This window comes from Larimichthys crocea, chromosome VIII (assembly GCF_000972845.2).
Source record: "Larimichthys crocea isolate SSNF chromosome VIII, L_crocea_2.0, whole genome shotgun sequence".
Taxonomy (NCBI): Eukaryota; Metazoa; Chordata; class Actinopteri; family Sciaenidae; genus Larimichthys; species Larimichthys crocea.
In genome coordinates, this window is record NC_040018.1 from 16,210,814 (window position 1) to 16,236,712 (window position 25,899).

Here is a 25,899-nt window from a genome sequence, read left to right on the forward strand (position 1 = left end):
AAATATGGTAATGTTTTACATTTCTAGAGGAGGTGAGTGAATTGCCAGGGACTTCTGTGCGTGATGGCTGAGAAGTGCAATACGCTTAACCCTTTGTGTTACAAAGTATTGTACTGTTGAGGAGTACATTGAGGTCTAAACAGATCAAACCTGAGAAAAGCATCTTATTGCTTTCAGTAAGACAACATGTCATAGCATTCAGCTCAAAATGGAGATTGTAATCTATAAAGACTTCATGCAAATAACATATTTACTTCCATTTCTACAGGTTCGCCTGTTCATTTGCATAATTTTATTTGCAGAGAAAAACTTAAGACAAGTCTAACTTCTCCTGTACCCTCACTATAACTATCCCCAAACTTCATTCATAGATTCATAGATGCAAGATAACCAAAGAGCATCAAATAAGACAAATATTACATTTAAATTTAAATAAAGTGAATGGTGGCCTGTTTGCTTTCAAGTGTATTTAAAGTCGAAGAGCACTTTTAGACTTTTTCCACGGCAGATATTTTGACTTGTCGCACCATGAAAAGCACAGGTGGAGGTGATAACATTAGCGATGGCTCAGCTCCATCAAGTGTCCCAGTTGTCGACATGAATGATAGCAGGGCCCTGAACAGGCTCACCTAAATGGAATGCACTCGTTATTTATGTTATTAATTACACCTTTGTGTGTTTTTTACTTCAGTAACTTAAGGTCTGTATCAAGATAAAGTTTCTCCTCTCTACACCATGTGGAAAATAGAACATTATTTCTTGGATTAGAAGCAGACTTTGTTGCACTGTGAATGCACTGATCATTACAGATTCATGGTATATAAAAATGTAAGGATATTGTCAGGGTGAAATACTCCTTTGATGAACCTTGCTGGGGTAGACACGATGACTGGAAGTCAGACCGCTCAGTAGGGTACTGCAGGCAATCACAGTCCCATTAAAACCACCAAGAAATAAGTCATCTTTCACTTCAGCCTCATACCCAGAAGCAACACTGGCCAGTAAACTGTCAAGGTTGAAAGCAGAAAGAGTACAAGCGGTAGACATGAAAGCAAAAAGTAAATACATGTACTGTCTTGTCACAGAAGTATCATACAAATGAAATATAACGATTGCAGTGGCATTTCTTAAGAAATATTTCATAATTCGGTTTGTACAAATACAGTAACATGTTAGGCATTGCAATTTTAGAATATTTCAATTATTAAATTTGTGTATATTCTGTTTACATTGCACAGTAAAGCTCCAAACCAGATCCTGAGATGAAAACATTCACAACAATAAGGATCTCTTGTCCTCGTTTCACCTAATACACATACATACATAGAGAGAAGAGACTGTATCAAACCAGAACTCACGGATGTCTCCTGGGGCCATGCATATCGGAGCAGGAAGGAGACGAGTGTAGAAGTTTAGCTGCACGCTGGGGCTGTGATGGGCCTTGGGATTACAGTACAAATGTTACATGGCAGACTGTGGGTGTGAAATGACAAGGAGGAGTCAAGGGAGAGCATCAGATAGTGACGCAGCAGCTGACGGGACTGTGTACTTGATTAAAATGAAGGTCTCATCATGAGTTATCTATTTCCTCTGCTTCATTTTGAATGTATAAATTAACAAGGCATTATTTTTTTTCATGAATGACAAGCAGCAGAAATAGTTGTGGAGTTTTCTACATTGAGCAGCGCCACGGAGGCCTTTTTTTTCTATTCACTCTTGATGGCAATATTTTTGATGATGTTTGTTTTGCATGGCACGGATGCAGTTGTGTCTATATATTCTTGTTTGACAAAGCCTTTAGGAAGTCAAGTGATATAGAATAAATACCAAGTACATAGAGGGAGGTGAACATGGTGGATGGATGGATTATACACAAGACTGGTGTCAAACATTAAGTTGATGTTGGCTTTTCTTTTTTTTTTTACACATAGCTGACATATTATCTGTTTTTGTTGTTGTTGTTTGTTTGTTTGTTTGTTCTTTTCATTTTATGTTAGATCTCAGCACCAAAACCACTTGTCCATCATCATGGCTGGGTTAAAACAACAAGTCAACGCTTCACACAGGACACAAACAGTAGTTTTCTTGGAGACAGCCCTGAAGGCAATCTCCCTGGTACAGCTCTCACAAGATCATGGCTGCAGCATGCATTAAACACCACGGACGGACGGACGGAACCTCTTTTACCACTAGCACAAGAATCATTTCAAACAGTGTGGAGAGTCTGTACAGTTGAGAGCCACAAAAGTACCACTGAGTGCTCAGAACAAACCCCAGACTGAGACAGCGTAAGAGGCACACCGTACGGCAAAGATTCACAAAGATGGAAGGAAATGATGGCTGCCATTGCAACATATATCTGCAAAACCTGTTGTAAAATGTCATCAGAAATATGCTTTTAACAACTCTTTAAGATAAAATAAAATAAACGTTATTGTCTCTTAGGAGAAATCTGGCTTGGCAATAGTACTACACAAGGCTGCATCAACATAAAAACAATGTGCTGATTGTAATAAAAACAGTACAGAGCTACACCAAAGACACTGATCATAAAAACAATAAAACCATATTCATTTATTGAATTTACAGATAATGTGCTGTATTGGATGGATACGAAATTACCTAAATCAGCATATGAGATTTTGGTCATATCACACAGCCCTAGGTGAATCCCTGTTTAATGTATTTTGTGCACATGCATAAGAACATATGTGTCTTATGTTCCAATAGTTTCGTAATGATTCATGTACCAGTGATGGCAACACGGAATGACATGCTGCAATGCACCAGCAAAGACGACTGCAAGCTAGTGTTTGTTCACAAGAAAATTTGAAACACCTTTAAACTGACTGAAAAGGAGTCATGAGAGAATCTCGAAGCAGCAGATCTCCTCTACTTTATAGCAGTGTGTATTTACTACAGTTTAATTTAATGTTATTTGATACTGACAATATCCTTACACTCACATTTCATATGCTGCAGCTCTTTCAGTTTTGGGTCACGATGTATGATTATGTACACTCAACCTAAATTAGAAAAGCAAAGAAATAGAAAATCGAGGCTTACTTTCACACATTGGAGCCAGATGAGTAGCCAGCTGCGAGATGTTTTTATATGGACAAGCATTGTTTGTGTTTGATACAACTGGTTCTTTAGATTGAGACACTGTAATAGACAGCGTGGGAAATAATTACTCACTATCGATTACCTCACATAATACAATGCTACAAACTAACAATCGCTAAAATAAAGGAATCATTTGTCCCTGCAAAGTGTCCTCACTGAAAGGTTGAGGCCTGCAGTCTGCTATTCCAATTCATCACAGGGAATCTAGGTGAGGTAATGGCTTGGTCACCTGTCACAGTCTGAGTGAGAGAAAAAAACTCCACAAGAGAACTCTGGTATCATTGTTGGCAAGATCACTTGGCTTTGCCTCTGACACTAATTGGGCCCTCGGAGAGATTTCAGAAGAAGTCAGAGCTCATCCTGCTAAGTGACAGAATTATATGTCCTGTGCTAACTTAGTATTCCCACAGCAATATACCTGAAGGGACAACATGCGTTTCTCATTATTTATATATTAAACCATATTTTCCAGAAATGTCTTTGCTTTCTGTCATAAATGTTGCAACCTGTTGCTCCTCCTTGGCATTCCTCTCAGTGGGACTACTTTGTAGAGCATGAAGAAGGATGAGAGCCCCTAACAATACATATGAAAGTGATGAAGTGATGAAGTGATGAATAAATATCAGTTTATGAGCGTTTACTCTGTGCGTGCTGAATGCACAATAGTTCATACTGTTTAACTGACCCCCACCATCATTAAATTGCAGACAGACAAAAACAACTCTTAATGATCTCATTTGTTCATGATTCTAATCCAAATTATTTTACTTTCAAGTTATTCAAGCCAAATTTCTACACATGATGTCTTGCACCCCGAGTTTTTGACACCAGTGTCATTAAGTTAAAATTCTGATTCCATCACAGCGATACATAATTCATGGCTACTGTGTCAAACCAAACTGCCTCTAGAGTTTAACATAAACATGATGCAAGAGAAGACCACTGTGAATTTCAATGCTCTTAAGTGACATGAAGACATATTGCAGCAGTTGTCCGCCTATTTGTCGCACTAAATGAAACCTTCCTATTTAAATGATCATAAATTCTGATTTTACTTTCATGTTGTGTCATGTGGCTAATTATGACATGTCTAGAGACTTCAATTCTTTCAGAAAAAAGCTGAATTAGAGAAAAAAATCCGACAAATAGTCAGAATTATAATTTTTTATGCCCCCTTAGATCATCTAATGAGCTCCTAAGAGGTCTACAACCCCCAGACTAGGGACCACTAATGTGTGATACTGAGCAGATGCACTGGCTCTGACTGTATTTATCGGCTACAGTGCAGCAGAGGTTAGCCGAGGCATGAAGAGGATGGAGTGAAGAGGACAATGAGGGATAACAAGGTGGGATAAGCCTGTTAAGCTTCCAGGATCCCCTGTGAAATCCACACTTGAGTCAAGCACAAGAATGTCAAAATGTATGCAATACAATCACAATGCTCTATAATCTGGGGTCACTACAAGCAGCAGGCCACCAGAAATTCTCCTACACCTCATACTACAGACTAAAAGTACATGAATAAGACAAATTGACAGAATATTAAAAAACACATAAATAATCATTTTACAAAAGAATGCACACAAAAAAATGATAAAAGAAATCCAGTAGTTTGAGCATTATAATTGTGAATACTTGCTGCTTCTCTTACACCTACTGGGTTCAGACTACACAATATTTGTGTGTCAAATCAGATGATTATCGAGTCAATTCCTGCAATAACTCAGCCAGGAGACATTACAATGACACTGATCCCCAACCAATCATAGCATGTCATCATTCACAACCTGTGTGATGTCACTGGAAAGGTGGCGGTAGGGACCGACTTTTAGGAACAAGAATGTAAACAATAGCGTCTGATGCGGCGTGTATGCTCCTTTTGATCAATGTCATGGAAGATGTCATGATGAAAAAAAAAATGTGTACACTCTGGTCTTTTTGAGTCGTGAGGCATCTCAGATGGTGTCTGTTGTCACCCACTTATTTCACTAGAATTGTAAAATTGGTTCCAGACAGCCTACGGTCTGTCATTGCATGTTATCGAGCTGAGATTAATCTTCTTCTACTATTGTATACAAATTATTTTGGCATATTCTTGGTCAGTTTTATGATATTTTATAGACGACACAACTAATCAATAAAACAACTAGCACATCATGAAATTATCATAAGGTGCAGCCATAGCTCATGCAGGTGGAGGTACATGGAGCTACAGTTGTGACCTCACCATACAGGGATCATGTTATGCCTACAGCAGGGCTGAGCTCATTACAGTCATCACCTCTAATTTCACACACGCGTTTTTTCTTCCCCAACAGCATCGGCACCAGTGATGACCCGCCCTACTCTGCCTCTGATTGGTCAACAAGTCAGGAACCCAGCCTCTGATTAGTCGAAATATACATTCAGACATTCAGAATATGGATTTATCCAAAAAGACACTGTAGTTCAAGGCTGGATTACAAAGCTTCTGAAAGGGATAGGATAAAATCACAGTAACAGCAAAACCATGGTTGTACGTTTCTTTTTCACTACATACAGTATGACCACTGCTTAGTGGTCATATGCGGTGCAAGTGTTTCAGAGTCAGTGACAATAGCTTGTTCATGCTGTTCAAAAGAATAATGTGCTTTATTCCCCGGAATATTTCCTGCACACCTTTTGTAATGATAAACAAAACAACAAACAATAGCTTACACAGGAGCCACAGAAAATCTTATACAGTTTGCGAGATACAGATAAAGTTTGTGAGAATGAAATTATGCAGTTTAACACAGCTGAATACCAAGTCAAATAACACGTTTGAGCTGCAGTACTGACGACACTGTTCATGCTTCACATCACAGGGATCATACATTCAACCTTGACGCCCCACACAGTCAAAGCAAACAGAGATCACCACCTCCTCCAGCAGGCAGCATGATGGATGAGCTCTCAAACAACGGCCTCGGCCACATCCTCAATTCAGCACAACACGATAGAGCCAGAGGCTGTGTCATGCTGCAGCTGCTGTTGTCATGGTGGCCTTGTCCTGCTATGTCTTTAATGAATGAACGAATGTCTGTGTCTAGTGTTAATATATTTCCTTTTTTTCATGACTAAGACGAGGTGATGACACAATAGGTTGTGCAGCAGTATGTGTGGGGAGGGGTTGAGCAAGCGTGTGTTTATTTGTGCTCAACGTATCTGCTATGAACTTTTTCTTCATGTCACTACTTTGCAGCACAGATTGCAAGCTGGACGCAGAAGCTGGGTACATAAAGATAAACCAAGACAGGACACAAAGGGGTGCATCATAGTTAGTCCAGGTTGCGTTCTCCAAAAGCTGAATTGGTCGCAACAAAACTGGCCTTTCCACTGTAGTAGATTTGGTCTGAAACATGCCTAACTGTGACAACAACATGCTGTTTAACATAAAAACCTTACTAAAATCTCAAAGTTTTTTACAAAATTAACACTACATCTGTTCATTTTTACACCAGTGGCGTGTATGTGATAGATAGTGAACTATCATCTTCTATGATTCAAGGACCATTTCAATGTCTTTTTTTCATTTTCATTTGTCCACAAATTACTATTGATTTTATTGTATTCTGAAAATCAAATTGTTGTTATGACTGTGCAAGCAGGGAAACAGGGAACACAAAAAGAAGATCAATCAAGACGGTCAATGATTTATTAACAAAAAGGCAAAGGACAAGGAGCACAGGCAAAGGTCAAAACCAAGAAAGAAGTCCAACACATGTAAACAAAACCAAAGGAGCAGGCAGAATCCAAATATCCAAGAAAACCCAGAGAAACACTAGAGATGGGCTGGGACGCTTCTCACATGGTACAACAAAACTGACACTGAAAGGAACTCACAAACTAGATACACAAATAAGGGGGCAGGATAACACGACACAGGTGAAAACTATTTAGGGTGGAAGAGATAATCAAAACTGTAATACAGCAAAGGCAGGAAGTAAAGTCAGAGACATGAGGAGAAGGGAGAATTACAAAATAAAACAGGAAACACTAAACAACCCAAAACCATGACACTTATGCAATGGTTTAGACGTTATTATGTAACAGTCTTTCAGCTGAGTGAGAAAACAAACATCCAATTAAGTTAACTATGAGATCTGTTGAAAAAACAGAGTGCTTAGAGGCCATATTTAAAGTAGAATTTAAAACCACAAAACCTGGATTCCAAAGGCCGTCCGACATACTGTAAGTTAATTAAGAGTTTAGAAAAGAGAGAGGAGGTTTAGTTAAAAAGTAGCAACAGAGGTGAGACCTGACAGTGAATAAAGGAGCAAATACTCAGCTGAGGGTGAAAATAGATTTTGTATCTTACATCCAGACTTTACTGTATTGTAAAGACTGTACTGTTGGCAGGAGGTGCACAAAAAACTAATGACAGTCTTGAATTGTGATATTGCTTTTTTTTGCATACTTAACAAATGGAGCTGTGTGATCCAATGCTGTTTTTGTGATGACTGAGATGTTTTAACAGCTAGTGACTCAATATCAGCAGTGCTTGTTGTGGCATTATGGGCAAAGATCAGTTCAAGGTTGTGTGCTTTGAAGTAGACAGCTCATTAAGATTTGAGACAAGTGTTGGGTGACTACCTGAAGGGAAGGAGGGCGAACTAATGATTCTATTAGATATTGTAGTGTAGAAGATGGTGTTATAGAGAGATGGTTCTATGGTGTTAAATGTGTTTTAAAAACAAGAATAAGAGCGCAACACCTAATGGATCTTTAAATTGATGATTGATATGACCTATATATTTTAAGCGGGATCTTATGTAACATACTGTATGTTGCCTTTGCAGTACAGGACTTTATTTATTTTCACATGCGTTTTGGGGATCGGGTTTCGGTGCTGAAACAATCCATCTGTAACAGCACCCACCTGTCAGTCAAAGCAGCCACACTTAATGTGCATAGTTTTAAGCCTTAATATAATTTGAACAATCGTGTTATTTAAAAAAATCAGACTCAGTATAGTTGTCATGAATGAGGAAACTAGCTATAGAGACCAAAACTATTGTTTGAACCAGGCTGTAAACATGTTTCTGCTTTGAAGTTGGGCATTTTATTATGGAGGGACTTATAAAGACTGAGTGTAGTGCAGTGTTTTTTGTTTTTTTTTAAGATATTGTTTTGGCCTTTTTCAAGCGTTTATTTGACAGAGACAGGAATGTGTGGAGAGATGGGGAATGACATGCAGCAAAGGGCTGCACATCGGATTTGAATCCTGGGCTGCTGTAGCAAGGACTGAGCCTTCGTATATGGGACGGATGCTCTACCAAGCTAACCAACACCCCCTAACCAGCACTGCAGTGTTTTTGGCACTTCCACATAGACTTCACTTCACAGCCACAGAGGTTGGAGAAAACTCCAAAGGGGACCAATTGCTTTCTATAATACAGCTGGTTTATATTTTAAATTTCAATATATCTGATCAGTACAGCTCTTGTCATTAAGCTGTGTGACTCTGCTATAATAAAAAAGTGACTTGATCGACATCTCAGTGCAGCAGCACATTGTTTTAGATATTATACAATGGACTATTGTAGATCAAGCTACTGCTGTATCTCTACAGTGGTTGGTCAAACAATAAAGTAAACTCTGCCGCCAAAAAAAGACCTGTAAGGTCTCAGAGGCTTTTAAAATGGATGAACACATACATTATCTTCACTCAGGCTAGTACATATCAGAAAAGTGGGGGAAAAAATCAGAAGCTCCACTTTTTTTGAAGTATGGTGTTGAAAGGGGATCACTTTTTGTATGAGGATTTATATGGGTTGAAAACATTTGTTGCAAGTGGAAAAGGTATGATTAAGAGATAACTTTCAGCAAAACCTGCTGCTAAGACGCCTCCTCTGTGTTTGTGTGGTTTGTCGGGTCAACTAAAAATCCACGTCCACACCGAGTCTCAAAGTTCCTGAGTATAATAGATCAAATATAATTTTGTAGTGTTTTTTTTTCTCCTCACTGTCAGAAAATGCAGCTTTCAGGTGGTATTACTGAAAATGCTTAATGCAGAGAACAGAACAGACAATTTTCAAAATACTAAAAGCTCATCTGCTTCACTGATTCCACATCGTTCAAGATGTGGGCGGACAGATAATGCAGAAGTGCTGGAAGTGTCAGAGTTCAAATGAGGACATCTGCTACGAGAATGTCTTCAAATTCAAATTGTTTCTTGCAGAAAATTCATAATTGAATACAACGCTTGGCAGTCCTCATTTAGATTTTTGATTTTGATTATCTATCTACTCACAATGTGCCCAATGTAGTGCTGCAGATTCATTCCAGACAAATTTAATGGTGGGCAGACAGATACTATTAAGAGAATGGACGTCCCCACAGGACCCATCCTTTCAGGAATGGTTTATCCTGCAAGGCAAGGTGGCCTCCTTTGAGCAGGTTTCTTTCAGAATTAGAAATAGGACTGATCAGTACATTTCAAGATGGGGACATTTCTTTCTGATGTGCATCTGTGGTGTCATATTAAAACGTAAGCAAAAAAATGTATTATGCCCTTTTATGTTGAACTGTCCTAACTCCCACTACAACAACGTTTAGTATGCACAACTTAATGGGTACCATCCATGACTTGTAATGACGTCTACTGTCAAGGAGAGGCCTGTCTCCCAGTGACAATATCATTACCGAAATGTATGTATAACATGAAGTGCCATAACCTAATCCAACAGACACACTCTTGACCTTCACAGGCAACAAAAGTAACGCTGAGACAGAAACACACAGTCACACTCTAAACTGCATTTCACTGATATTGTACCATGCGGTAAAATTGTTAATTTGGTTTGTTTGTTCGGTAGGTAGATGAAAAAGAGATGGTCATTGTTGTAATTTAATTATTGAGATCTAAGTCTCCTGTGCAATATATGAGGTGTAATAACTTGATATTAAGAAACATCCAATAAAGTGGCTTCGTAATTTAAACGTTTAATATTGAAACAAAAGTAATGTTCCCTCTCTGCGGCAGGTTACAAAGTGCTGAGAGTGGCAAGTTGTGACACAGTGTCTGAAGACAGTCTGAAGACAGACTAATAACATACCCATGAAGGATGTAGCGTATTTGGAGAGGCCTTTGTTTGTGCACTTTTGTGTGTATGCAAAGGTACAGTTCTCCAGAGGCAGTGGAGCTACACCCTCAGATTATCCCAGTAATGAATTGGTCTGTGGGGAACAGCCCGTCTCATTTTAAGACTTAAGGTGTGACTTCAGAGCACTAAAGTAAGGGCATAAATCAAATAATGGTATACATTTATGAATGTTCATAAAAGTGAGTGTATTTAATATGTGTTGTGTGTGTGTGTGTGTGTGTGTGTGTGTGGCGGAGGAGGAGGGAAATTTCGGTCTTATTTAAAAAAAAATGTAGCACTCTCTGTGATTGAAAATGTTTTTATCTTATACGTTTTTATCTTTGCATGACTACAGTTCAATGCATTCAAGTTTCAACACTGTATGTCTCACAACATAGTACATATTTTAATTTATGCAAGTCATTCAGATTACCTCCAAGCATGATAAGAGTATAAGCACTAAAACTGCTTCTATATTCTGTCAGAAATTCTGTTAAAGTCCTAAGGCAGCTTGATTACTAATTAATACGATTCTAAAACTGTTGAATATTTCCTTTAACGCTCTCTGAGTTCAGCTTAGTCCTCCCCAGCACTCTTCTTGATGCTTCACTGATGCTGTCATCGCTGCCTCCTTTCTCAACCTGCTTCACTAAAGCTAGAAATTAGACAGCCCAGAGAGCCTGTGAATCAGTGATGTCACTGGGATTTAAAATCACAGGCTTCTCCATAGACCGTGAGTGGAACGCTGATGTTCCAGAGGCATAATATACCACAAACAACCTTTCCCTGCCTTAGGCTGGAGAAGCTACACAGGGTCACTTGAATCATATTGTTGTGTGTTATGAATAAATTCTTTCTGAAATTAATATTACAATATTGAACATTTCTTTAATGGATATCACTATGTGGCAGGAAATTGTAAGTAAACATGCATACTGTAATCAGTGCAGTGAACTGTTACGCTGTAATGCATTAAATCAGAAAACAAATCTCTTGATGCTATTCTATTGTAAGTCGATAGATAATGAATTATCCCAGCCTAGCCCCAATTTCTATACAGTCCAATTAGGGCACACAAACAAATGGCATACTCACATTTACATGACAATATAAAAATACTCTTGTGGTCATGAGAATTCTCTGACTCAAAAGGGGGTCATGGTCCAACAATGTACTATTTTTCTGTACGAACACTGATTCAAATGACTACATGTAATGTGAAAGAGACTTATAGAATAAAAGCTTTTTGTAGCTTCTCAGCTTGTATCCACAAATGTACTGTATAGATGAATCCTGGTTGTAGACAGTTAAGTAGACAAGCCACACCTCACTTGTAAAACCATGGTGATCAATTTAAAAGTTGTTATCTACAAAACTAAATGGTACTTATATAGCAACTTTCTAGTCTTCTGATTGCTCAAGGCACTTACACTACATATCTCAGCCACCCATTTATACACTGACTGCCATGCAAGGTGCCAACTGCTTATCAGTTTGGAGGCTAATCATTCACACACATTCACACTGATGGCACAGCCTTCGGGAGCAATTTGGGGTTCAGTATCTTGCCTAAGGACACTCTGACATGCAGACTTGAAGTAAAAGTCACAAATCTCTTCACTGAAATTAATTTTACTTTTCTACATCTCTATTATTATTAAATCTTTGTGTTGCAATTACATTCCTAACTGCTTGCTGACACAGGACCGATCATCTGCTAAATTCTGAATGATGCGCCAATGGTGAGCTGCTAGCTACCCAGTGTATTAATTGCTAGCTTGGTCATGTGTTTCCTGGCAAATATTCCACTTTTACAGCATCGTGTTAGGGATGCAAATTATCGATTAATTCATTAATCGTTAGATGATTGACCTTATCGGTCGATTAACGGTTAACTGATGAGCGGCTTTTTTCCTAAGAACATATATTTCTCACGGTGTCTTTTAACATAAAGCAAAATATTGCTTATATACTGAATTAAAAAAAATGCATGTTATATTCCTCAACTAATGTTTTATTGTACCAGTGGGGATATGGTACAGATATGGCATTCAACCAAAATAAATTCTGCATAGAAAATTGAAATACATCAAAAAAATAATTGTTGCATGTGAAACATTAAGCAACATGCTATACAATATGGGCTTAGCCTACACAGTATTAGGCCTACATATAATTATCTGGTAAAGTACTTAGATGAAAAACTTGAAACATTAGCAGCACCACTTATAATCTCCCTTGTTCTGAGAAAGGTCACAGTAAGATTACTAGCCCTGGAAACTTACAGTAACATGTAGTACTGAACACAGCTTAAATCATCCCTGAGGAAGGTGACAGTAAAATTAGAGGGCCTCTATTAAACAATTTCCAGCAGAAATGTTGAGAGTGACGAGCGAGCTGAGCGTGTTTATTTACACACAGGAGCAGACAGCATTAGCATGTTAGCATTAGCATGTATTTAATTCTTAGTGGCTAATGCTAATTGCTAGCGCGTCAGCACGGCTGCAGGTTTTGAAGGTGGTATCTTAGTGAACTCGTAGAGCTGCTGAACTTAAACGTAGCACCGCCGAGTTTACACTGAGCATTACTTAGTTTGAAATGCTCCATACTTCACTCCGGGTCTGTCGCCGCGTTACGGTCAGGTACGTTCGCTGTGGCCTAGATTAAGCAATGGTACCCTCAACTGGCGACACCATGAAATCTCACTGAAAAAAACTCCTGTGGAAAATGGCCCTAGATTCAGTTAACATGATTAATTCAATTTAATCGATTAAATTCTTTTCGACAATTAACCGATTAATCGATTAACTGTTTACATCCCTACATCGTGTGTTTGCCATGTTTCCATCTCCAATAAGTTATACTTAGCAAACAATCACACACACATATTAACGCTAATCAATCAATTATCAATTAGCGCCACTTGTCCCAAATGGCACACAACTTAAGCTATTGAAGAAAGTTGAACAGCTACGGGCCGAGACCTTTCTTCTAATCTGGTGTAGCCAAAACAGAGCCACAAGAAGATGAATATTGGACTCCAATGGGACAATGATTTCATGTCCGAGAGATCTGTAAGTAGACAACTGTATGCTAGCCTGTTGGTCATTACACAACACAGTGTCAGGGCAGCGTGAGGTTGTCAAGTTATTCTGCCCTCTAGTGGCCAAAAACCAAAGCAATGTAGCTTTCAGTAAGTGTTGGACTTTAACCTTAATGAAGACAAATATAACAAATCAGCAGGAAATACTGGATAGCTAGAGTTTCTTGCTTGTATACATTGCGTAACTTTGCTAGCTGTTAAATATGTGACATTTTGAAGGCTCGTGGAAATTAATCCAAGAAATATTTGTTTATCTCAGTGATCTCACACTTCTTCCTCCAGCGGTTCGAAGGGATTAGCTGAAATGCCAAAGTCCACAGAGGCAGCTGTGTGAAAAACCAAAGCCTACAGCATTCCACTTAGCATTTCCACTTAGAACAATAGTAGACAAAAACTAAGTATGACACGATGACAGTGACGCCATTAAATGTGACTGATGACCCCGTCTGCGAAGAGACAAAACTTGCTCTCTCTCTCTTTCTCTTTGTCTTTCTGTCTCGCTCAGTTACGTACACCACTCATCTAAATGCTGGTCTGATCCAGCCTCATTCACTTCTGGTAAAACATCTTACATCTTTAACTTTCACTCAGAGTAACAGAGACTGACTTCACTTGATCAGACATGACAAAAACCACCAGACTCAAGGCCCAATCTGTGGCTCTCAAGAGGTGCGTCTCTGAAATAGCATACAGAGTCATGAGCATAAATCACACAATGTAAAAAATATTTAAAGACACCCCCCGTTTGAGCATAACAGGATCAAAAAACACCTTTATTATCCTTATTTACTCCATTATGTCTGGTGACATCCAGTGTAGCTATGCCAGTTTTCTTTGTGTGTCTTCACAGAGTGAATTACTGGTCTTCAGAAACTGTTAAATTAGTGACCAAATTGTATTTTCAACTTTCTTATTCTATAAAATCAGGTTCTTGAAAGCAAATGCCCCAATGTGTTCTCAACTAGTTCCTTTAAAATTAAGATAAACATACAAATTAACCTAAAATGTTAGCATCCCTTTGAATACATTTAATGGACTACATTTAAGTAAACCATTAATAAAGCCAGCACCATAAATGTCCTAAACTATTTTCTAGAACGTAAAATCCAATTGCTGGTAATGCTGGTTACCAGGTTTTGATGTAGTTTAAAAGTTTTATTCTGAAAGCTAACACAAGTGGATTTACATTTTTCAAACAGACATCACTCTTTGATTAACTCAGTCAGATAAATTTTTAAGATTCATTAAACTTAAAACAAGCTGTTATATATTCATTCTAAAAGATGGAGGCAATCCAAATTATTCAAAATCAGATGTTCCTGAATTTTCTCACAGAATTAGGCTTCTCTCACTGTCTTCTGCTGTGGTCCCCGTGTGATGCTGTGTGACGAACAGTGGCCTTGCACGGAGCAGTGTGGTTTATTATACTGTGTGTCCCAATAAATCAGGCAGCCTGCTGTCCTTCCTCAAGCAGCAGCAGCAGCAGCAGAGCCAAACCTTTATCCGCCATCAAACCGCCAAAACACAGAGAGATGCACCGAAGAACAGAGAGGCAGAAAGGTACAGGGAGATACTGGAGGGACACACAGAGATAGCTCAAAACACACACACACACACACACACACACACACTGATTGCACTGAACTGTACAAGGGATAATGCGAGGCAGATGGTCCAAGATACTAATTAGAAGCCTATTTGCCATTCTCATCATTACATCTATGTGTTGTTTACAGCGGTGAAGGAGAAAGGACTGCAAACCTTTTTTTAAGTCATGGCACAAAAAAAAGAGCCCTATGAGTAAATTGTGGTGGAGATGGATAACGATGAAGGCTCTTTTGCTTTCAGAATGATTTCCAGCGCTAATATATTTTTAATTACTTCATACCACCCTGTTTTCTGTCTCATTTCTGGCTCTCAAGTTCTTGCATAACATTGAACAGCTCTCACACAGTCTCATAACAGATGAAGGACTGTGAATACAATATAAACAATGGGTTTTTGGTTTGTTTGTTTTTAAAATCATCACTGGTTTTGTAAATTGACTTCACTAAGACAAATGTTTGCACCCGGCGTGCAAATCGAATAAAAGACTCACAGTGGCACAGCTGAAGCTCCACCTAAGGACATACCATCTATCTTGACTGCACACACAAACACAATCACATGCATCTTATGCCCTGCTGACATGCTCGCCTCCGATATAATTAACTGTTGTACAGTAAATCACTGCAATGAGGTGAAACGAGGGAAGTAAACAGGGAAATCACGTCCTCTGTGTGCTCCTGAGAACCCAGAGCTCACGCAAACAGGTCATCAGACCACGGGTGAGTCATGGTTGCTGGGTTTTTTTTTTTGTTTTGTTTTGTTTTTTTTAAACCAATTCCTGGAAGTTATTTTAGCATTAACTGTCGTGACACCCCTGAAAAGGGCTAATCTAGACAGGGGGAAAGAAAACTGCAAGATACTGAACCACAGAAAACTAGAAAAAGCCACAAACCACCAAGAATGTTGCGATGTGCAAATCCCTGGTCAATTGATGCACACGTTAACAGCCACTTTATGGGTAAAAGCCAGAGACTGTGTTGCAAATAGGAAATGGCTTTGATTCTTACTGCCATGTCTCCATTCAATAAATTCCTAAGCAGAAAGTGATGACTGGCAACAGCTCAGGGATAGCATCTCATATAGCAGGAGCCAACAGGTCAGTGAGGTCAACCTCTGTCAAAAACGAGCTGTCAGTACTCATAAGCAACGGGCGGATTGTGGTAGTAGGAGTAAACAGAGCTGTCGTCAGAGGACAGTCATTTGATTGTGGAAGGACCGAAAATGCCTTTGCCTAGCTCGCTCTTCTGCGTGTCCTGGAGCTGCTGCCGAGCATAATTTCGCCAGCTGCGTTAATAAGAAAGTAATAAACCAGACGAGAGATCCTGCCAGTTAATTAAAGATCAATCTAACTGCGCGAAAGAAGCGTCATCTTTGCAGCCACATTACTCAGGATATTCACACTGCACCTCGTACTCTGCACCATCCTCTAACTCCTACTGAAGGGTTGAAGGGGGGGGAAATGGTTATTGTTGGGCACAAATTGGCGTTCCCATAGAAACCACATGTTGTACTGATTCTGAAGCTGTGAGTCAGGAAATCACCAGCTCACAGCAAAAGAGGATGTTTTTCATTCAGTAAATCTAACACATACACACACAAACACAGCACTATCTGACCGATACTGGATTTCTGGGGCCAATACTGAGTTTAGAACAAGAATTGTGACCAAGATTTATAGATTAAAAATCAACATGTCAGTGTTGACTGGTGGACTGAAACTAAATTCTCAGAGACCTGAAACCTAGTGTGGGATTTCTGCACTGCACTGGCTTGATACTTATCAGCTGACATATACACTGATGCTGATGTATCTGCAATACTCTGACTCATTTTTCAGTCTAGCTCTTGTGTTTAGTAGTTCAGCCACTGTGCAGGAGCAGCCAACATGACATTGAAAGTCAATGCCACACTCGTGAATTTGTAAAGTGACACCTGTATTATTAATCATTTATGGATGTATGTGAGTATTGGTGAGACTGTGAATGGCAATTAACAACTTTGCTGTCTAGTATAACAATCCAAAAGCAAATACTAAATCTGATTTCCTCCACTGTGGAAGGGACAGCTCCAGTTTGATTTCCTCTCACCTTCCAGACCTGAGATGATGTGAAGTGAAATTTGCCACGCATATGATGGCATACGGTCAATGTTAGAATAAGGCCTTCTGGTCATCATATTTATTCTTATGGATGACTGAGATTTGATATGTAATAGTGTTACTGAATAATGCACAAATTCCAATACCTCAGCTCAGCCTGTCTGCCTCCAAGACTACTGCCCTCCTTTTTTTCCCAAATTTAAAGTCTGTATAGCTCACTGCACGGGACTCACTGAAATCATTCTTAATGAAAGGTAATAAAAGGCCAGGCATGACTGTAACCCCACTGTCGCCGTATGAATGTAACTGATGGAAGAAACAGTTGACAAAGAAACTGCCTGTGGATCAGTCATATCATGGCTAATCCACTTAATCAGGTCAGTATGTACAGGGATACAAGTCCTGCATATCAGAATATATACCATTAAAATCCATAAGGAACCATGGGAGGAGGAGGGGATTTGGAATAAGTTCAAGAGCCCTTATTGTTTTTCTTGTAATATGTTAAGTTGGCTCTTTAATGAGGAGGTTTTTGTTTTGGTGAGATTTATAGAAGAAAGCATGGCAGCTCAGACAGAGACATAATAGGACACTTCTATTATACTAATGTCATTTTGAATTTGTGGAACTTGACAATAATGATTCATCATCCGGACATCCTTTATGTCATCTTGCGAGCCCATGTGCTTCGAGTACAGCGTCCATTTTTCAAACCAGTTACTGTCCTAAAAGACAGCAGACAGACTGTTTCTTGATGAATGCTGAAAGGTATGCCTCTTTCACCCAATATGTACTGTCTGGATCAGGTGCTGCTGCTACTGCTGCTGCTGCTGCTGCTGCTGCTGGGCTCATGTGTTTAAGAATGGATGTGCTGACTGTGAAAAGGGGGGGTAGTGGAGGAGGGAGGGAGCGAGGAGGGGACTCTGCTACTGTAGCAGTGCATCAGCAGAGGTGAGACTACAGCCGCCACATCACAGTTTGCAGGCTGGAGAGAGGTGATGGAGCTACTGTTAGATACTTAACAAACTTACAAAGAGCGTCTTGTTTTATTCTGTTTCCATCTTGGGGGGGGGTCGAACCAGAACATCTTAAAAATAAATTTTGCATTCAAGCCTTTTACTTTAAGCGTTCATGGTTTGAAGGGCAGCTATATCGGCCAACCTTACCCCGGCTGCCTCCTCCTCTTGCCGCCAGAGACAGACAGACCTACAGTGGGCTACAGTATGTGTGTCATTAGTGCTGACCCAGATGCTCTAAAACACTGACTGTCCTGCAACTGCATTGCATTTCCACAATAGCTTCCTTGAGCTCACCCATACACAATTATAATGTAATGTAACCTCCAAAGCAAAAATGAAATGCCAATTGCTGAGTGAAGTTGATATGGCAGACAAAGTTGAGGTTGACATAGCTCATAATAATGAGTCCAACAGCTGCAGAGGGGAAGCAGAGAGCTTTTCTAGATCTGTGCAGTGCAATCTGATCATAAGAGCTTCAGGCTCAGGTGGAAAGATTAGTAGGTAAGAGAGGGAGAGAGAGAGAGAGAGAGTTACATCACTTAAATCAGCACCATCTCTCACACAACATATCATGTCAGTGCGGTCAATGAGGGAATTCATCCTGAATAATGGACGTTTGGACACATTCCCTGACTGCGCAAATTCCAATGCAAAAACAACCTCCTGCATGTCACAGCATTATGCAAAGAGCTTATAGGTGTCTGGATCGCAGATAGTTAAGTTTTTTTTCTTTGCCTGAAATAATGATACAGCAAGATATGCAGCCGACCACCGCTCCATGCACGCAGCCTGTGAATCATGCACCCAGCAGCAATAAATGTGCGGATTACAAAACACCGCCTGCGTGAAACAATAGATCCATTTTCCACCCAGTAGCCCATGTTAGATGTCACAGTGTAGTGCAGATGTATAACAAGGTAGGGTAATGCAACACATCAGCATGTGTTTTCCTCCCTCTTGGAGCAGGTAACTCGGCGGTGTGCTTACCCTCTACGGCCAAAGCGCACCGGGTAAGAAGTAAAAGCATTCCCACAGACAGCAGACAGTTTGCAAGCATCCCCGCTGCTCCGACTCTCCACCTGGTCCTCAAACACCTCCCCTCTCCTCCGGCATCCGTCCTTTGCAGCGAGCACCCACCGGGTTCCGCTCCTCCGGCTCCCACCACTTTGGGGTGACCTGTCCGCCCACTCCTCAAACCGGGAGCCATATCCAGTGGATAAGTTGCTGAAGTTTCGGTCGTAAATAATACATTGGATCAATCCTCGTGTGTGAACGGGAAAAACACAGCCGTCCCGCGGTCTCGTCGTGTGTCCAGGGCTGGAGGGTGGAAGGAGGACGGCGGGTGGGGTTGGGGTGTGGAGGTGGTGGTGGTGGGGAAATTAAGAAATGCGCCCTATCGCTCCGCTCCTCTCGGTCCACCCATCAGCACCGTGTGGCGCAGGGAGGCGCGCATGCTTCTCCTAATGTTTGACATTTAGCTGCTGGCGGTGAACTCCCTCACGCAGACCTGCTCCAGGTTGGATGAAAGACATTTTGCGTGACTAATGTTAAGGACACAGGGAAGTGGTGAATTTCAAGTGTAACACCCTCTTCGGTCAACCCCCCTGGTCAAAGTGTGTAAATTAGTCTCTCTGCTGTTAATTGTCGGGAGAAAGTCAAAGCGAGCAGGCTGCAGGACGACCTCTGCTGGGTGAACCAAACCACACAGAAGAGTCGATTTTACGCACAGCCTGGATTAACACTGAAAATGGTGACTTTATGGGTTTATGTTTACCTCCACCAACAGGTATGTACAGTCTGTCGTGAGGGTTACAGTAAATGCTGCCTAAATATCACATTGTGGTGGTACAACGAGGACCTTCATCGCCACCAGGTGTCAGCCCTCACCCAGAAAAACACACTGATAAACCCGGTAGATGATGACGATGAAGGCCACTCGTTTTTGCATTTTAAGAGCCCCAAGGTGATTTAGTCATGTGACAAGAATTCACTACAAACACCCTTTTCTTGAAAACTATTTTAACTTGTGTTGCAGAATTTATCACAATATTTAAAACATACTGGCATAAGTCATATAAGTATTTTGTTTAATATGGACATACCCATATAGGAGAAAACAAGATCAACAAAAGATTTATTTACTAGCTGTTCATATGCCACGATTTTACATCATCTAATATAATTGTGCCATGAAATGCTCAATTCCCATTTATTTTTCTCTGGACTTTCAACAGGCTACTTCTTGTCCATGTTTGGGACAGAAACACCTGGTCAATTGATCTATTATTATTTTGTTATCGGAAAATCAATCAATAGAAAACAGTGCCAAACATTCTCAGATTACAGTTTCTCACATGTGAGGATTTGCTGCTTTTTTAGGATCATGTAAAATTTTACATCTTTAAATTTCAAAAAGTTGTCCTTTTATACTTCTTGTGTTATTCAAGAGTTTGAGAACCATATTGATGATAATGTGCTATTTAAAAGATTAAAAGATTTTTTATGTGGCAGTAACATACCTTAATGCTAGTGGCCAATGTTACAGTTGAGTGTAATTCAGAAAGACAAAACACACAATGAAAAAAATAAAGATGAAGAGATCGAATTTTCTACAGTTATCACGATAATATCGTTATTGTGAATTCTTTTGCCTGCATGTGGTGAACATCTGCTATAGTGGAGTATGATGTATAATTAACCAGCATTGTTTGAGAATATGCTGCTTAAGTTGCAATATTAGAGTCAGATTGGTTGTCCATGTATGTGTACAAGAAAATGACTAAAATGAAAAGGGGAAAAAAACAGACCAAGACAAAAAGAGCTGCATCAATAGATTTTTTTTAATTCAAAGTGAATCTTAACAATAATACACCATAAAGTCTTATTTTGACACTCACCAAAAGAGTCACCTGGAAAACCCGCTTAATGTGACAAAGTAGAGAAGGCTTGGTCACACCTAAATCACTGAGAACTAGAGAGGAAACACTATCGCAAACTGTAAATAGACATCACATCCATAGAGTTAGTTTTCCCAGTCCTCATACTGTAAATATTGCACAGTGCAATTGCTACATGGCAAACTAGTGTAGCACAAAATAAAAAAAAGCAAATGAAATAAAAACAAAAAACAAATAAAGCCACAAAAATCTACAGGTATTAAAACAGTAACAGTTCAGATTTCATAATCAAGTCTATTTGATGAGCGATCTAAACAGATGATTCCATAACTTGCAGTGTGAATTAACTCTGAAATTGATACAGATGACCAGAAAAATGAGTAAAACAAACCTCATAAAATCAAATCAAAGAGTTACACAGTAGCACATTTAGACTAATACAGACCCTGAATTAACATCTCTAAAGGATAATACCGCAGCAGAGGATTTTTTTATATATATATATATCAAAGTCATAACTTTAATAGTAGTAATTTTACAAATGACTGTTTTATCTGTTAAATGTTACATGAATCCTCAAAAATAAAGAAAGAAAGGTTATCCATAAACCAAGTTGTCAATCATGTGGAAAATTAAAAACAGTTTTAAGATTTCTCTCCTGTTGCATCCATTCTTTTACTAACAAGTATGGGAGAGTTTATGCAGGCGCATTGCTGGTGAATACCTTTGGAGGAATCAAAACACAGATTACATTTCACATGCCTATTATTGGGGAACTATTTTCAGCACTAATCTGCCAAGTTACCAAGTGCATGCCTTGTCATCATAAGCTTTCTTTCCCAAAATGATACTTGACTATGATCAGTAAAGCATACAAGTAAGGAAAAAAAAAAGCTATCAAAAAAACATCCAACCACATCACTGTCAGTGTTTAAATGTGGAGTATTCCACTCATAACTGAGTGTGCAGAGAAACCACTATAATCTCCTCGACAGAGTTGCTTCCATCCAGAATACACAGGATAAACATCCAGATAGACTATTCCTGGCTCTTCTGATTTTAAAAAAGGCCAGTGTTGACAACTGTACTCTGGTTACTCCCTCGCTCAGCCTTAACTTTTGCACGATGGAAAAGCTGCCCTGGGCAGACAGCTTCTAGGCAGACAACGTGAAGCAACTTAGGTGTTCATGCAAGGTAATGTAAAGCATGGAGATTATCTAAGAACACTTGGTGGTGCAATGACCGCACAATGTAAAGTATTGCATCTTGCTGTTCAGCCAGAGTGACTATCCAAAGATTGAGTGTCATATCATTCAAGTGTGTGTATGTGTGTTTTATTGGTGTGTTATCACAGAGAGGATTTGGTGGCAGCTATCTGAAACAAGAGGAGAACCACCACCATGTACATGTCCTCTGTCGTGTCTATGAGCTGATCAGAGGTCCCTGGAATGACACTGTGATGAGTTTGTTTTTTGTTTTGTTTCATTTTCTCGTGTGGCCGTTAAAAGACTACTCTATACGGTAACTGACTGCTTTTGGATTCTATGCCTTCCTCCTTAAATAATCGGTGAGAAATCACCATCTTGAACTTTCACTTTCTGAATCTCAAGGCACATACACAGTGCTGCTCACACTGTCTCAATTTCAGTAAGGAACACGTAACAATGGCCACAGTTTTGCATTGACAAAACATCGTTTGGATATGAGACACTCATAAAGGGGAGAGCGATCCGAACACAAGGCAGTTTAGAATATCAAACTGTGAAACTGATATTCTGGCCAGTTATAACATTGAACAGGTAAAAGGTTGCAATAAATATTTGTTCAAATCAATTTAACAGTAAAACAAGTTGTAAAACATTATTTTGGAACAGAAACGTTGGGTTAAATTCATTTTTGGACTAATCACCCAAACCCTCACAAGCCTAACTATCTGTATGAGTGCTTGGTGGTGAGTGTGTTTGTGTGTAACTGGTGAAAACATCACTGAAGCTTTTCAATGAACACATTAATAATTTTTTTTCTGGCATCTCACAGTGCTCCTGTAACACACCAAAGAGTACTGGTAGTATACGTACAATGAAAAAGTTAAATCAGTCCTGCAAGCTACAGCTTCAGATGTGTACAAAACGTCAATATGAAAACATACAAAAATTAAGTTACATCGATACATCATTTATATGCAGTGATGAGCCCAAAAGGTTAATAAGGATAAAATACTGATGCAAAAACACACACCCCGAGAAACAACAAATGCAACTAATGTTCATCATCAGCAATACAGTAGTTACAATGACACTCCAAATATGAACGCAAAACACAAAAATCAAAACCACTTCTATTTCAGATAATTAGGGACCTATACAAAAATAGCAACGCTAGGTTTAAACTCAGAGAAATCACCTAATTTCACAGCTATTGAAGTGGCAATCATCATATAGCAGCTTATCTATGATACATTCAAGAAGAAATGATACGACTTATTAATTGCCCAATAAGCTAGACAAAACCTCGGCCATTTTTTTTTTGTTTTAAATATAATTTTTTTTTGTTTGTTTTAATATAACCTCATTCTACGACTACAGTATAACTGAGGTCTATGCAAACAGAATAGCTACCTTGCTCAGGAAATGAATTACAGTCTTTGGTGCTGCACAAGCAACTTCATTTGAAAATAAGAAAAAAAAAATGTACACACAGAACTAGTAAATGAACAGAAAAATGCACACACAGCATATCTGCATATATCTGTGTGTATGTATGTATGTATGTAATATATATATGCAAACACACACACCATCATATATATGCATATATCCTCCCTGACGGAATGTATAAAATAAGCAGTTGACACCGATAAGCCTTAAGCCTTTAACAAATGGTATAATGTAAAGGGAAAAAGTTAACTTTGTCACACATGCATAAATGAGAGAATTGCACACAATTAACTCACACCTTATCAAGCATCTGTACTAAATAGTCTAGCTCTATAATATATGTCCATATATGTGTGTATATCAAATACTGCATGGTTTGCTCAGGCTTAGAAGATTCCATACCGTGAATTTGAATTTTTTCCTTACCTAATCAAAGCCATGCCCACCACACTTCTAAACATCTAAGAAACAAAGTGAAAACACTCAAAATGAAAATACGAAGACGAAAAACAAAAATAATAATCGACTATTTAGATTGTATTGCAGTTTCATCAAACAGTACAAATACTGTCCGTAATAAGAGTTTCACTAAATAGAAAGTGATTATCAAATATTAAGCAATACTCAGTACTTGCACTTTGTACACTAGTTCATTCGGGAAAGGGAAATCGGAAAAATAAAAACAAACAATTTTTAATGAAACAGTAAGCATTCGCAACAGCAAAGCATGCTGTTCTTCTTGAAAGAACAGAAAATTAACTCACTGCACACTGACTCCAAAAAATAAGCACCGCTATCCGCGATACATCACATCAATGCAGGCTATGCATGTACATACATACACATGTGCATATATATACTCACACATAGGATGCATCAACTGATTGGAATTTCAAGTGCTGCAGTCCAGTACATTAATATTCATGTATATAGTCATATATAAGTAGTAACATTAACAACCTCAAATATGTAAGGCACTATGGCTGGGGACAGTTATACAATGCAGCGAGTCTTGTGACACGAACAATTAGAGCAACGTCTATGCATCTTTCCGTTTACATTTTTGCTCATGCAAGACCACATGCAGCGTGAGGAACAACCCTATTTAAAATCGGTTAATTGACTTGACATTGCTAACACCAAAAGACACTGAAAAGGTACAAATACTTCAAACGCAGTACAACATACACTGTGGACAACATGTGCATCTGTCAATCTAGAGCTAGAGACTGGGATGGCTTTACAAATATGAATGTGTCTTGCACACGTAAGAAGGCAATATAGAAAAATAGCTGGGATCAGGGGTGCAAAGTCCTAACTATTCAACACCACCCCAATTATTTACCTGTTTTGAGGAGTATTCGTAGAAGATCCAATGCAAAGATATATCAAATGTGCAAAACACATTAAGTGTGAGTTTAACTACTCATTCATTCTATCATTCAATCATTCATACATTATTTCCTTCTTAACTTTTGCCCAAATCATCTCCACCATTGGAACACTTTTTTTTTTCTTTTTTTTTAAAGCTTGAAGTTCAATTACACCCAAGTCTACATGATTCAAAAAATAGCTTGCTTTCTCTGTGGTTGTGCCATGGTTTTGGAAATGAAAACCATGTTATTTATGGTTTAAGATAGAATTTGCCCTGTTCACTTAGCCCTCAGGTGGTATGAAGGGTACCTGGGCAGCCATGCTCAGATGTAAGGGTACTGGTTTATTTTGGTGGGGCTGAGAGGGAAACTGGCGTAGGCGGGCGAGGCAATGTAGGAGTGCGGGGGAAAGAGGGGCTTGAATTGGCCCTGGGGGTGCAAGGTGGGGGAGGGCAGCAGCCGGGGGTTGATGCCCACTGTGACCTGATGCACGATGCCTGCCGGGTGGGAAATGCTGTAGGTGGGCTGCAGGACGGGGCGGGAGGCTACAGGGGAAGCCAGGAGGTGGGCCACGGGTGCAGCCGTGACCAGAGGGCCAGACGGTGGGTACGAAAGTAAGGTGGGCTGGGAGTGCGGGTGGCCCCCAAGGTGTGGGTGGGGGCCCGTAGTGTGGTTTGGGCTGCTGTGGGACAGGGTGAATGTGTGCCCATGCATGGTGGGAGGGATATAGGCCTGTGGTCTCCGGTGGGCAAAGTTGCCATTCCATTCTTGATGGCAGGAACCAAAATGCTGCACCTGAAGGAGAGAGGGCTGATCAGATCCACCATTTTCAAATCATGTTGGTATTTACGACCCACTAGATGGTGCTGTTTCCACGTTTTTTACATGTGCATGTCACGTCTGTAATCAGTC

The 25,899-nt window shown here is 39.5% G+C and overlaps 2 protein-coding genes across 6 annotated transcripts in view; both read right to left on the reverse strand.

Moving 5' to 3' along the window:
• kiaa1549lb (KIAA1549-like b) overlaps positions 1-19,785 on the reverse strand; it is a 59,787-nt gene extending 40,002 nt beyond the window's left edge. Inside the window, exon 1 of the mRNA XM_019254334.2 lies at positions 19,048-19,785. Within this exon, the coding sequence (XP_019109879.1) occupies positions 19,048-19,267 (220 nt within the window). The 5' untranslated portion in view covers positions 19,268-19,785. The remainder of the gene's footprint in view (positions 1-19,047) is intronic.
• A 1,097-nt stretch (positions 19,786-20,882) lies between these two features.
• The window catches only part of hipk3b (homeodomain interacting protein kinase 3b), a 39,226-nt gene continuing 34,209 nt past the window's right edge, over positions 20,883-25,899 (reverse strand). For all 5 annotated transcript variants that reach the window (XM_027281003.1, XM_027281002.1, XM_019254315.2 and 2 more), the window contains one exon: positions 20,883-25,782. In XM_027281003.1, the coding sequence (XP_027136804.1) occupies positions 25,271-25,782 (512 nt within the window). In that variant the 3' untranslated portion in view covers positions 20,883-25,270. The remainder of the gene's footprint in view (positions 25,783-25,899) is intronic.